General features: G+C 62.8%; 1 protein-coding gene across 1 annotated transcript; it reads left to right on the forward strand.

Annotated features, from left to right (window-relative positions):
- Positions 1–520: 520 nt before the first annotated feature.
- Positions 521–13,026, forward strand: VSTM2L (V-set and transmembrane domain containing 2 like). Its single transcript, XM_041419315.1, has 4 exons — positions 521–667; positions 7,939–8,111; positions 9,228–9,278; positions 11,746–13,026. Exons 1-4 carry the CDS (start codon positions 559–561, stop codon positions 12,055–12,057), a joined length of 645 nt encoding a protein of 214 aa, XP_041275249.1. The 5' UTR covers positions 521–558; the 3' UTR covers positions 12,058–13,026.
- Positions 13,027–13,943: the final 917 nt, after the last annotated feature.

A 13,943-nucleotide genomic window follows, 5' to 3' on the forward strand; every position in this document is an offset into this window, starting at 1 on the left:
CCCGCCGAGACCGGCGGTGCCCGGGTCTCGCCCGCGGGGACCGGGGGCCGGCTCCTGGAGAAACCTTTCCCTGTGCGGGACTGTGCGGGGCTCTGGCCGTGCGGTGGTCCCGGCAGTTCGGTGCGGAGGGTTCCAGTGAGGCACGGGAGTCCTGGCGGGACGGGGGGCGCTGGGGATGCCGAGGGGTCCGGAGTGGGCGCGGAGGGGTCCGGGTGGGGCGGTGCGAGGAATCCCGGCGGTGCGGGGCAGCACTGGGGGTCCCGGTGGGGCGGTATCGGGGGGTCCCGGGGGTCCCGGTGGGCGCGGCGGGTCCGGCCCCGCCCCGCGCAGTTTGGGAATGAACCGTGGGAAAAAAACTTGGGGGGTGCGCGCGGGCCGGGATCCCTCCGCCGGGCGGGGGAGGCTCCGGGCGAGCCGCGGCACCGCCTCGGCGCGCGGCGCCCTCCGCGCGAGGGAAGAGCTCCGCAGCGCGGCGGCGCCGGGACCGCGGCGCAGCCCCGGGGACAGGGCTCGGCCCGGCGGCGCCGCCGCCCCCGGGACGGACGCGCCCGCGGCAAGATGGGCGCCCTGGCCCTGGCCCTGGGGATTTTCCACTACCTGGGGCTCTACCTGCAGCTCGGCGCCGCCTCCCGGCACCCCCCGTGGGACGCCCCGGCGGCGGGCAGCGGTGAGGCGGCGGCGGCGGCTGGGGCTCGGGAAGGGGGCGGCTGAGCGGCGGGAGCTCCCGGGGCTCGGTGTCCCGCGGGGCTGGCGGCGGGTCGGGGCGGCTCCTGCCCGGGCAGCGGGACGGGTGCGGGGGATCGGGGATCCCGGTCGGGCTCCGCCGCCGAGGGCAGCTCCGTGTCTCGGTCCGTCGCGCCGGCGGCTCGAGGAGCGGGGGGCAGCCGGGGCGAGCTGGGGTTGGGCTTCGCCGCTCCCTTCTCCGGAGCCCGGGGGCGGCCTCTGCCTTTGCCGCTGGGCTACCGAATCGGGGGCTCTGCACCGTGCGTCCCGGTGCCTGCACCCCCCCGCACCCCGTGCCCGTGAACCTCCCGGTGCGCCTCCCGGTGCCCGCCGCCGTCCGCACCCCGTCTCCTTGTGTCTCACGGTGTCGCCGCCACCACCCGCACCCCGCGTCCGTGAACATCCCGGTGCGCCTCCCGGTGCCGCCGCCCGCCCCGCCGTGCGGTGCCCCACGCCCCGGCAGCGGGGCTCCCGCCGCCTCCCGCTCCTCCGCTCCCTCCGGTGCGCGGTGGTTCGGCGGGTCCGTGCTGCCGAGCCCGCTGGGATCCACCGGGGCTGGGAAGGGGAACCTCTTCCTGCATCCCGCACCCTCCGGTGAGGAACCTGGCGCAGGGGCAGCTCCCTCGTGGGTGCCGAGAAGGTGACAGGGGACCAAGCCCCCTCGGAGGAGGCTGCTGGGACCCTGCTGGCTCTCTGGAGTGACACGGGCACGTCCAGTCTGAGCGCGAGCAGTGACCACGGGGACATCCTGGGTGCCCGGGTCCCAGCTCTTCCCTTGCCCGGCTCCGGGGCCTCCTGTGTGCGGAGGGAGCCACTCTGCCCCGAGGAGCCTCCAGGCACACGACGCCTCGGGCCATGCCAGGATGGCAGGGGTGAGGTGTCCCGCAGTTTGGGGTGTCCCGCAGCAGTGCCTGCCCAGGGAAGGGATGATCAGCCTCTGCATTGGGGTTCACGGCAGGAGAGTTTCCAGAGCTGCCAGGCTGGCATGCCAGATGGAAAGGTGGGTGAAGAGCCTCCATTAGCCACCGCTGCTCCCCACAAAAATTCAGCAATAGGCAAATAAATAGTGAAATGGTCGCTGTGAGGGAGCAGGGAGCCAAGGAGATGAAATATTCTGGGAGGGCGAGTGCACTTTGGAGCCACATTACAGCTTGCTACTCGAGCAGTTCTGCAGCAACTCACTTAATCACAACAGAAACCTTTATTAACGATACTGAAAAGCAGTGAATAAGTGGGTCATGTATAATAAGCCATTTGTGTTCAGTAGGTGAATACCAATTTGATAAAAGCTGTGTGTGCTGAAAACCTGTATAAATCGCTGTTTAGCAGATCGGAGACTGATCATTTCATTACTGGCTGGTGCAGCTTTCCCTCCACACCACGAGAGTCCAGCAGGTTGGAGACGTGCAGCGGGAGCGGGGCTGTGGCCGGCGGGCACGGGCAGGTCCTGCCAGCCTCTGCCCGCAGCCGGCAGCGCCCGGAGCTCGCCACCATCTGCATCTCTGCCCGGTGCTGGAGGCCTGCAGGAGCCTCCACGGCATCGCGAGGCTCTGCCACAGCCCCGGAGTGTGTTCGCTCTTCCTTTTAACTTGTCCACGCCGGATGCAGCGGGGGAGTTGACCGGGGGCAGCTCTGCAGGCATGGTGAGCGGCCATGAGCATCCCCGGAGCGCGGGCGGCTCCCCCATCCTGCCACCCCACAGCGGGCAGCGGGGCTCTGCTCGCAGGGCAGCCTCGGCTGTGGGGAGGGAAAAGTCACAGTCAAAGAAAGTCCTTTATCTGCCGCCACAGCAAAGGCTCTGCCTTTGGCCAGGATGGAGCCAGGATGGGCTCCAACTGCCCCGTGAGAGCATCTGAGCCGCAGGATCCATCCCACCATCCCTTGCTCACCCACAGTGCTGCCTCTCCCCCTTCTCTCCTCTCCTCAGGCTGGCGCCTTCAATTATTCATGCCCCCCATTGCAGCCTGTGCACGCTGGGTTGCTGCCATCGGCTTTCTCATGTGCTGGCTGGGAAGCTCCAGCCGCTTTCCCAGCCCGCTGGCTCTGGAGCGGGGCAGGGGAGCCGTGCCTTGAGGAGGAGCAGCCCGGCTTCTTGCCGGCATCGTGTACGGGCGATCTCGCCTCGCCTCAGCAGAGCCGCGGCCGGAGGCTGGAGGGAGCCGTGCCCGGCTCCCCAGGGCGCTGCCCTGCTCCGTTCCCGCACACCCCAGTGATTATTCTATCAATTACTTTCATAAACACTTTGCATTCTGCCGGATTTTTGCACGCTTCCTGGTGGGAATTCTCCACGCGATGTGTTTTTCCTGCTGCTGTTCGTGCAGTCATTCAACGCAATTACATCTGACACCTCTCCTCATCAAACGTCTGGGCTTTCTCTTCCCTTGAAGCGGCTGACAGACGACGGGCCAGACACTGGGAATTATTACGTTAGGACAGTGACAGCTAATTTTAATCATAAGGTTCCCTGTGAGCGAGGCAGGAATCAACCAAGAGCCGGCACGGCTGCACGCGGTCTGGGAGCTGTGGGCAGCACGGCAGGGCTGGAGTGAGGACCTGGAGTGGGCCAGGGAGCTGGAGGCTCTGCTCTGCTGCCTCCTTCATCAGGGGCCACTCTGGGGGCCAGATGGATGCCCAGGTGGGCACCTGCTGAGCCCTCTCCCCTTCGCAGCTCTGCTGGGATTTTGGTTCATGTTGTGAGTGGGACTTGTGCACCTCGGGACAGACAGCCCTTCCTGGCCTTGTCCTCAACAGCTCTCTCTGAGCTCCTCTGTTCCGTGGCTGTTTCCCCTCCTGCAGGGCCCTTTCCTGCCTGGCTGTCCCCTCCCTGTGGCTCCATCTGCGCTGGGTGCCCGACTGAGCCCGGGGGACGTCAGCTGGGCTCGGCTGTGCCGGTGCATTCATGACTTGTGCCGTGTGCTCCGTGTGAAGCTGGATTGGGATGAGCCCAGCAGTGATGGGGTGGGCAGAGCCGGGCAGGAGGGTGCTGTGTCCATGAGCACCAGGCACTGCCAGCTCTGGGGATGGTACCAGCACCTGTGTGTGGCGTGGGCAGCTCTCGGCAGTGGCTGACGGTGCTGGTGGCTCGTGTTTTGGGTGTTGGGTGTGAGACCAGGGGGGCTGATCCTGTCTGCCCTATCCCATTCCTTCTGACTGATTCCAGCTGAGAATCCTCCCCTGGCTGCTGGGAACCATCCCCTGGCAGAGAGCAGCACCAGAGTGAGGAGTGGCTGCAGGCTGGCTGCACGCACTGCTGGAGCCCCATGGGGAGCTGTCAAAAAAAGGCCATTTTAGGGCTTTGCTACTTAGACTATCAAAGAGCAGCTCTTCCTTGAGCCCCTTGGGAGGGAATTTTCTGAGAACTGTGAGTCCCCAGGAACCAGATGGGAGCAGCAAGTCCCCTTGCATGGGCAAAGCTGTGTGTAGCCGGGCCAGGCTGGAGACACTCGCCACTGGCCTCGCTCTCGCTGAGAGGATTAAACATTAGGGGAGTGGGAAGCGCTGAGGGCCGGAGCTGGGGCAGCGAAGGGGCACTGTTGGAAATATCTGCAGTTTTCAAGGTTCATTCCAGCTCTCTGGTGAGGTGAGCGCTGGCCTGATCACACTCACCGAGTTAGGTGGCGTTTTTTTTTTTTTGTTTTTAATTCACATGCTGCAAATCGGAGCTCCTTCTGCTGCTCATATGACACTAAAGAGGGGCAGAGCAATGGCGCTGCCATCCCCAGCGTGTGGTGGGAGCCTCCCGGCCCCAGCCACGGCCCCGACGCTCCAGCCTGACGCGTCTGGTGGCAAGGGAGATGTCAGGATGGCCGGGTGGCTGGAGGAGAGCAGCGCTCGCCGCCAAGGCGCTCTGCCCGCTCAGCTGCGGGGCCGGAGCCAGCTGCCCTCTCGCAGCAGCGACGCGGCCGTCACGCCGTGTTTGTGCAGCGCTTCGCACCGCGATGTGTTTGCAGCGCCCCGGGGTCAGCATCCCTGCTCGCAGGCTTGTCAGGAGGAGAAGCATCCCCGGCTGCTCGCGGCGCTGGGAAGGGGAGGGGAGCGGGGCTGCAGCCCGACCTGTGCAGCAGCCTCGGCAGAGGCGGTGTCCCCGCGGTGGGGACAGCGAGGGTCACACAGGCACTGGGGCAGTGCCCAGCTCTCTCCCGCATCCATCCGGAGGGTGTTTCCCGATCCCCCGGGATGGCTCTTTCCCACCCAGGCTGTGCCAAGGGCTGGGGGGTCCTGTGGCAGCCAGGAGGGTCCATCTGTGTCTCGGTCCGTGTGCCGGGATGTGTCTCGGAAGCCGGGGCTGTCATTGTCCATCAGCCACAGGAGCCGCGGGTTCCTGGGAAGGGGAGGCTGCTGGGGAGGTCATGGAGGTCTGGGGAGGGGCTGTGGGTGCCTGGGGACAGTGCCAGTGGTGGTGGATTCTGTTGGACTCATTTGCTTTTCCTGCAGTAGTGCAGGAAAAGTAAAAACCCAGCCGGTCAGAGCCGGCCCCTCACCGGGGCGCAGGGCAGGCTCTGGATGGACATTCCAGCGGGCAGGAGCAGAGGGAGGTCTCTGCTCCCCCAGCCCCTGTCCCTGCCCAGCGTGGGACAGAGCCAGCCCCAGCCCTTCTGCCTGCTTGGCACTTGTCACCCCTCCAGCCCGGCTGCAGCTCCAGCGAGGGGCTCCAGCCCTGCCCGGCAGAGAAAGAGGCTTCTGACTCTTGGTTTAGGGAAAAAAATCCCACCCGGAGCAGGAACCTGCGCTGACTGGGTGATTAACAGGAGTTTGCAAGTGTCCAGTGCATATTTCATTGTCCTCCAGTACATCTTTGCACAGCAATTAGCCTGATTTGGTGCCCATGATGCTGCTCTGGTGTCGTCCTTGATGCCTTGTGGGGACTGTGGTGGGGGGCCGTGGAAGCTGGCACAGCCGAGGAATGGCAGGCAGCAGGCAGAGTCCTGCAGGGGCTTTCTGTGCTGCGTGGGGCCTGTGGAGGAGGCAGGGGGACAGAGCAGGGGTCTGAGGTCATTTCCAGGTGCTCAGGGCAGTGCACGACCTGCTCTTGCCCCGTCCCTGCTGCTGGAGCCCCCTCCCTGTGCAGAGCCTGGCCAAGGTGAGGGCTGGTGCCCACAGAGGTCTGTCTCTGGTTTATGAGAGCACCAAGCTGTCCCAGCAGGTATTTTCAATTCTGTTTATCTGTGTTTCCCCATTGAGTTCATTTTATTTCCCCTGATTTTTATTTCCTGGAAGATTTATTGATCCTGGTTTTCTCAGTTTATGACAGGTAGCAGGCCATAAAGCACACGCAGCAGCGGCCCCCGACGGGCCCCTCTGTCCCTCCCGCTGTGATCCTGCTGGGATGTGGCTCCAGTGTCAGTGGGGGGAGAGGGACGGGGCTGGGGTGGGCAGGGACCGGGACACCGGGGGACAGGGCAGCGGGCAGAGTTGGTGACTTGTCCAGTGTTCACAGGAGCAGTGTCCAGGCAGCCTGGCCAACACAGTGCAGGGTCCATGGCCAGCCTGGGGGCTCCTGGGGGGACCCTGATCCCCACTGGTGTCCCTGTGAGGGGCACTGAGTCACCTCTGTCCAGTGGGGCCGGCGTCCACAGCATCCATCAGGGAGGGCACACGGTGCTGCTGGGGGACATACCTGAAAGATGTGTCCCCAGCAAAGGTGATGACCCTGGGCATCCATCTGCAGGATCGATGCTCCTCTGGATGTGCATGGAGGTGGCTGAGCTCTGGGGTTAATTAGTACATACGTTTCCTGATTAAAATCAAAGAAAGAAGGCGCTTGATTCAATCCAGCCTTTTCTCAGCTTATCGGCCAAATTCCCGTCTGTGGGAGCAGATTTTAATTGTGTTCACAGCAATTTGGACCTGGCTGGAGCCCTGAGGGCATGACCCCACCCCTGCACTGCTGGAGCTGTGGTGGCTGGGGGCTGGTGCAGGCTCTGCTGGGACCCGCTGGCTTTGGCCATTGCTGCTGCCAGCAGGAATTCTGTGGGGCAAGACATCCTGCCTGCAGCCAGGGAATGGTGGGAGAGTGCTGGTTAATGACTGGACACAACAGCCTCAGCTCCACTGTGGCTTGGAGCACAGAGGAACACTTTTCCTGTGCCAAGACCCCCCTGCTCGTCCCCCAGCCCTCGGTCACCAGAGCTGTTCCCTTGGGGCTCCCTCCACTCCCCAGCACAGAATCCACGTTCTGTGGTGCCGGGTTCTGGGTGAACAGGATGTGGGAACAGCACTGGGAGCCCCACCAGGACACCCTGCCTTGGTAAACCCCAGCGTTGGGTATTTGCCTCTGTTCCCTGCTGAGATGGATTAAAGGAAAGCGATAAGTGGATGGGATTTCCATGCGTCCAGAGGGACAGGGAGATATTAGAGGTATTAACTTTTTGTCTGGGCTGCTAATAATTGGTTTTCCGAGGGATCAGGGCTGGAGAGAGTGCTGCTCCCGACGGGCTGTGTCCCGGAGGGCGCCGGTGGCTCCCATGGGAGCTGCCCTGTGGCTGTGAGGCGGCAGTGCCGGCAGCAGGAGGGGTGAGCGGAGACAGGAGGCACAGGGCACCCTCGGCAGTGCCCGCGGTGTGCAGGGGGCTGGCAGGGGGCTGGCAGGGGGCAGGCAGACCTGTCCCCATGCCGTGCCGCCGAGAAGCCACTGCACCGATGGTGGCAGCAGCGTTTGCCGGTGCCCTGCACACCGGGGCGTCTGTACGGAGGAACAACAGTCTCTCCAGAGGAGATGAAAAGAATTCTAATTACATCTCTGAACAATATTTGTTTTGAGCGAGGAAAGCAAACCATATGGCGTGTGGGAGCCTGTTTGGGGCCGCATTAAGTGAGGATTTGTTTTTCAGTTATGTCCTGATCTGAGTGAGATGCTATCATGTTCTATTTATTTCCTTCACCTCAGAGGTGTGGTGCTCGTTCTGGGGCAGGGGTCTGAGGGATGCTGTGAGAGCAGGGGGGCACTGCTCCCTCCCTGTCCCCTTTTGGTCTTTGCAAAGTGCCTGGGGTGGGGGCCAGGCACCTCTGCTGTGGTGGGGAGGGGACACTGGGGTGGGAAAGGAGAAGCTGGGGATGACAGGGAACCTGCCTGCTCTGCTGTAAGGGCTGGGTCTGTTTGGCCAGGGAAGGATCCAGGCACCCCTGGTGACTCTGCCCGTGTGGCTGGGGGCATTGTCCTTCACCGGGACAGTGCTCTGTCCCCGCAGGCCCCCGCAGCCCTCGCTCTGTCCCCAGCAGCTCTCTTCACCGAGACCCCCCACGACATGACGGCGCAGGCCGGTGAGGATGTGGAGATGGCGTGCTCCTTCCGCGGCAGCGGCTCCCCCTCCTACTCCCTGGAGATCCAGTGGTGGTACGTCCGCAACCACAAGGACTGGACGGACAAACAGACGTGGGCTTCCAGTCAGGTAATGCCCCTCATCCTCCTCCTCCATGGCAGCACAGAAAGGCAGAGCCCCCCCAGGCAGAGCCCCCCAGGCAGAGCCCTTGCCCGCACTTGCCATGGGGAAGGGCTTTTTGTGCAGCCACGGTTGGGTTTTGGTGGGACCCCCACCCGCAGCAGCACCCGGCGCTGACCAGACCGGCAGAGCAGGGTTTCACCCTCTGCTCTGACAGAGAGCAGCCGGGGGTCCTGTGGTGCATTACTGGGCTGCTCAATGTCCAGCTGCACTGAGGGTGCTCCGGGGCAGCGGGGCTGGGCTGTCCTGGCCGCCCTTCCCAGCCAAGGGGCTGCCTGGCCCATTGCCAGGACCCATCCCAGGCTGAGGCTTTGTTTTTGTGCTTGTGCCTTCACCTATCTCATCACCAGCTCATCCCTCCTGGCCCTGCACCCTCCATCCCTCCCTTGTCCCCTGTTTCTCTGTGTACTGGTCCGAAAAACAGCCTCTCTTTATTTCTCTCTCTGTTCACACAGAGATAAGGGCCAAAGAATGGGAAACAGCTTTGGGGATTTTAATGAGCCTTTATTGTAGTGTCTTTGGCAGGGCTGCTGCTGGTGTTGCCATAAATTGAGAAGCCTCAGGGCAGTGCTGCCAGGATGGGGGGGAGCGCTGCCAGGGGTTGAGGGTGGGCAGGGCCAAGGGTGTTGGAGGCACTGGGAATGCACAGCCAGTGGCTGCAGGAGGGGTGGTGGCACTGGGGCAGGAGCTGGCAGTGACAGGGACAGAGTTCCAGGAACAGGGGTCACTGCTGCAGCAGTGATGCCACAGTGATCACGGCTCCATCCCCACTCCCGGATCGTGGGGAGCACCTGGAGCTGAGCTGCAGTGGGACCTGTGGGTGAGCACCCCATTCTCCCTGGCTGCTGTGCTGCTGCTGGTGCCTCCCATCCCGGGTACCCAGTGTGGCTTCACCCCCCCTGCGTGCCTGGGTCTGCTGGGGCTGGGCAGTCTCTTCTCTCTTCCCCCTTCTCCCTCTTCCTTCCTCCTTGGGGCAGCCATCCTGGGAGTGGGAAGGGGTCTGGTGGGCTGAGCTGACCATTTCTCTTCCCTCTCTGGTCTCCCCCTACCCTGCTTTTTCCACAGCTGAAATCATCACCACCAGAGGAGCCCGGGAAAGAGGCGACAAAAATCAGCGTGAGTTTGGGTGATGGTTCATGTTGAGGGCTCAGCAGGACATTCTGGGAACACTGGGGTGGGAGAACTGGGTCTGCCTTGGCTCAGTCCTGGGGGTGACCAGGGTGAGGGGTGGCTGCCCTGCTCTCCCTGGCACCGAGAGGCACAGCCTGGACCCTCTGTCCAGCATCTGAGTGACACATTAATGCCAGGGATAAAATAATCCAATTGACTCAGCGGATTAGCATCCCAAAGCCATTTAGGCTCATGTGAGCAGAATGAGGAGCCACTAATCAGTTAAATAAAACACTCTTGGCCTTCTGCTGCCAGGTGTGTGCTCCCCTGGATGTTCCTGCCTTGGGCAGCTCTGCGTTTGGGGGTGCCACAGACACAGAGCAGTGCTGGAAATCTTCCCACTGTCACCTGGCAGCTCTCCTGGCACTTCCATTTTCCTTCACTCACTGAGTAAGGCACCCGTGGCTTCTCAGATAGGTGCCCCTGTACCCAGGATCAGCCTCTCATCCCTGGGAAACCCTTCCCAAAGGAGAGCAACACCTTTCAGTGCCCACCTGCAGGATCAGTGCATGGTTCTCTTGGTGGTAACGAGTCCCCTCCTGGGGTCATGTCCCCTTTGATGAATTGACACCCACAATCCATATCCAAACCTAAGCAGGTTCCTCCAGGATCTGTTCCTCCCCAGGTGCTGTGGCTCCCTGCCCCACAAGCAGCAAAGTTCCAGGGCTGCTGCTGGAGCAGCCAAAGCCTGGGCTCTGCCAGGCCCTGTCTGCTGAGCTCGGGGGCTGCTGCTCCCTGCATCCCACCCAGGCCCTGCTCCAGGGGCAGGAGGTGCATGGAGCCATCCTGGGGCCAGCACTCCCTCTCAGCTCAACCAGTGCATGTTTCAGCATAATTAGGCAGTTAATTACATGCTGGGATGGAATTGATGGGTGTGCGAGTGTAACCAGGATTTATTTTGAATCATTCGAGGTCTCTGCTGCCTCCTCCAGATCCAGCCAGCAGGGAGAGGTTGGAGCTTCAAACCTCTTTTGTTTGTTGTTATTTCAAATGTCCTTGATCATTAAGTGTTTATGGAGTGGAGGAGGTAAATGAGCATGGGTGGTTCTGATGGAATGTGAGGTACAGCCACAGCAGCAGGTGACTGGGAACAAACAGCAGGGTCAGACAGTGACAGGGAGGGAAATCCCAAGGGGGAGCCACAGTGCCAGGCACCCCTTGGCTGTGTTATCCACCAAACACACCTGGTGCTGGAAATGCTTTGCAGGGATGAAGAGCAGTGAAACATGATAAGTTTGGGTTTATTTTTTCCCCCTTTGAATCCAATGGCACAGCACAGGGCTGAGCTGGGGCTGGGCACAGCAAATCTGCCCATCCTGGCCTCCCATGGGCAGTGAGGGCCATCCCTGCCCTGCCTGTGCTGGCAGAGCAGCAGAAGTTATGGACCATCATAAAATCTTCCCTCCTGAGGCTCAGTGACCTGCTGGGTAGTGGCTCCATGGCCACTGGTGGCACCAGCAAATTGGGGTTTTATTTTATTAGTTCTAAATTTCCCAGCCATTAATTTCAGTGACTTCTGGCTCTCTCAACTAAGGTTTTTTTGTTTTTTTTTAAGCTCCTTTCCCATGACAGTCTCAGCATCTGGGCACACTTGCTCCAGGGCCTGGCACCTCCTGCCCCTGCCATGTTCCCCCAGACCCCCACTTCCAGCAATGCAGGACTGGGGCTCCTGGCTGCACGTGGCCACTGAGCAGCCCTGAGATGCTCTTTGGGTGGCCCTGGCTGTGACCTGTGGCACCAGCTCCCTCTCAGCAGCCCATGGTGTGCAGGGCAGCTGAGTGCAGCAGCCTGTGTGTGCTCGTGTGTGTTTGTATGTGCACGTGTGGGCACACACATGTTCCAGCTCTGGGTGCCCCCACAGCGAGAGGCTGAGGGAACATTGAGGGGTCTTGGTCCCCACACTGCCCTCCTGTGCTGTTTGGGGTGGGTTTTGCCCCTCTCCAGCCCCATTTCCAAACACCATAAAATCCTCAGCTAACAAATGCAGCGGCGAGTAGAAAAACGGCCTTTGCCATCCAGTGTGATTATAGGGAACAGAGCCAGGGGCCTCGGGGTGGGTTATAAATCTGATTTATTGACCCAGCCCAGAGCAGCCGCGGCTCTGGCTAGTGAGTAAGTCTTAAATTTCATTGGGTGATAAATACTGAGAGCGAATCAATTTGGTAGAAAAGCTAATTAGCCAGCGTGGTTCCGCATCGATCTCCGAGCCCTGCGTGGCCGGGTGCGAGCCAGGGCTTCCATCACCGTGCCGGCCCAGGCTGGGGCCGGGTCCCCCCAACCTCACCAGCCTTTGCCGTGTCCTCGCCAGCTGGAACGTGGCGTGGTGGCACACGGCCGGGGGTGGCACTGACCCGGGTGTCTGGGGGGCAGTGGGTGTCCTGGGGGCCCCTGACCGCCCGTCTGCCCAACGCAGGTGGTGAAGGTGGTCGGCAGCAACATCTCCCACAAGCTGCGGCTGTCGCGGGTGAAGCTGGAGGACGAGGGGACGTACGAGTGCCGGGTGATCGACTCCAGCGACGGCAAGGCACGGCACCACAAGGTGAAGGCGTACCTGCGGGTGGAGGCAGCGGGGGGCCCGGGGCACCCCCAGGACACCGAGCTGCGGGAGACCCCGCTGGCAGAGCTCGCCTCGCCGGGCTCAGCCCACGCACACCACCACCACCACCACCACAAAGCCGGGAGGGAGCTGAAGAAGCGCTCGGCAGACACCTCCTGCGTGCTGTAGGTGGGCGGTGCGGGGGGCCGCCGGAGCCCCCCTCCGCCCCGGACTCAGCGGAGCCATCAAGGGTCCCGCAGCCCCTGCCAGAGACTGGCCCCACCACCCCTCTTGTCCAGCACCCCTCGCCACCTCGCTGTCCCGCCGGGCGCCGCAGGTTTCTCCCCTTCTCGGGGCCCGGCGGTGCCAGGCTGGGGCGGGAGCCGGTCCTGTCAGTGCCGCGGCTGCATCGCTGGGGCTGTGCCCGGGGCCAGGGCATGTGCCCACGCCTGGTGGTCCCCATCCCCGGCCGTGTGCGGGCGGTGCCGCGGACTGTGCTGTGCCCCAGCTCTCTGCCCACGGGACCCTCCTGCTCTCCCCGTGCTTCGCAGACCCCGCCGCCTGTCCCTGTAGGTTGTCCCGTTTAGTTGCTCGGTTCCAGCCCCACAGTGCGTATCTAAGTTCCAGCCTCCATCCTACAGCCCGTGTGTATCCCCCCGCCCTGCCCTGCCCTGCCCTGCCTGCCCCGCAGCCCCCAGCACGTCAAGGCCTGAGCTCAGCAGAGGAAGGACGGCACGGCACATTCCTGGCATCCTCCCGGCACGCAGTGGCATCGCTCAGCCAGGCAGCTGCCCGTGCTCCGTGTAGCCTGGGAAGGTGTGCCATGGGCGCTGGCCCCTTGCACCCATCACTCCTCCTCCCCTCGCGTCCCACCGAGGATGGGGCGCTCATCCCCCAGCCCCGTCGGCGTGGCCCCATCCCGCTGCCCGTGGCTCTCGGCGCCTCTCGGCCAAGCATCCCTCCCCACCAGGCCACAGCACCACGTTGCCCCGGGCAGGGTCCGGCCCACGGGCTCTGGTGTCGCAGTGCAAACAGCAGAGCCCGTCCCTGCTGCCCCACGGGTGACCACGGCCACTGGGGACGGAGCTGCAGGGAGGGACAGGGGGGTCCCGAGCCTCCCCACCCGGGCGCTGCTCCCCTGCTGCCCCCCAGCCTGCCACCATCAGACCTGCTGCAGCTAATAAAGCTCTTTAAAGGAAGCCTCTGCGGGTCTGTGCTCTCTGTCTGTGGCACGGCAAGGGGACAGGGCTTTGGCACTGCCTCGGGTAAAAACGGGCAGAGCTGGGGCCGCTGGGGATGGGCATGAGGGTGGGCATCAGCATCATCCCCTGCGCTGAGGGCTCAGAGCTTTAAAAAGCTGCAGCTGGGGAGCTCCTGCCCAGCCTGGGAGCTGCTGCCCTGAGGGGTGCAGGACACAGCGAGGTCCCAGGTGAGCTGGGGATGCTCCACTGTGGCCATGGAGCGCTGGGTCAGCTGCTAGGTGAAATCCTGGCACCCACCTGGGCACCCAGACCAGATTTCCAGCCTGGTGGAAGGTGGGGTCCCCAAAGCAAGGTGCTGGCTGCCCCTGGGGCCTGGCTCTGCCTCTCCAGTGGGAGAGCAGCTCTGAGTCCTGCTGCCTGAGTCCTGCTGCTCCTTTGAACCTTGTTACTTCCTGGCCCTCCATCATGCTCAGCCCTCGCTGTGCTGATGAGAAACTCCGAGCACTGGCAATGCCCAGCCTAGCCCAGCTGCCCGAGTCCTGCAGCTCCTTTGAACCTTGTTACTTCCTGGCCCTCCATCATGCTCAGCCCTCGCTGTGCTGATGAGAAGAAAGAGCTGGTGGCTCTTTCTGTCACCAGAAGTGTCAGCCTGTGCTGGGGGGCAGGAACAGGCAGAGGAGGCTGGTGTCTCTGGAGCCATGGTCACCTCTGCCACCTGGAGAACTGTGGGCTTGGGGAGCAAAGGGCACAGGAGAAAAACATTCACGAGCTGCAGGGCAGCAGCTGTAAATCACTGCAGCAAGTTTTTCCCAATAGTGGTGGCTGTGCTGTAGCAATCCCTGGCAGAGCTGTGGGGCTGGGGCTATGCTCAAA

This window comes from Onychostruthus taczanowskii, unplaced genomic scaffold (assembly GCF_017590055.1).
Source record: "Onychostruthus taczanowskii isolate IOZ18803 unplaced genomic scaffold, ASM1759005v1 scaffold60, whole genome shotgun sequence".
Taxonomy (NCBI): Eukaryota; Metazoa; Chordata; class Aves; order Passeriformes; family Passeridae; genus Onychostruthus; species Onychostruthus taczanowskii.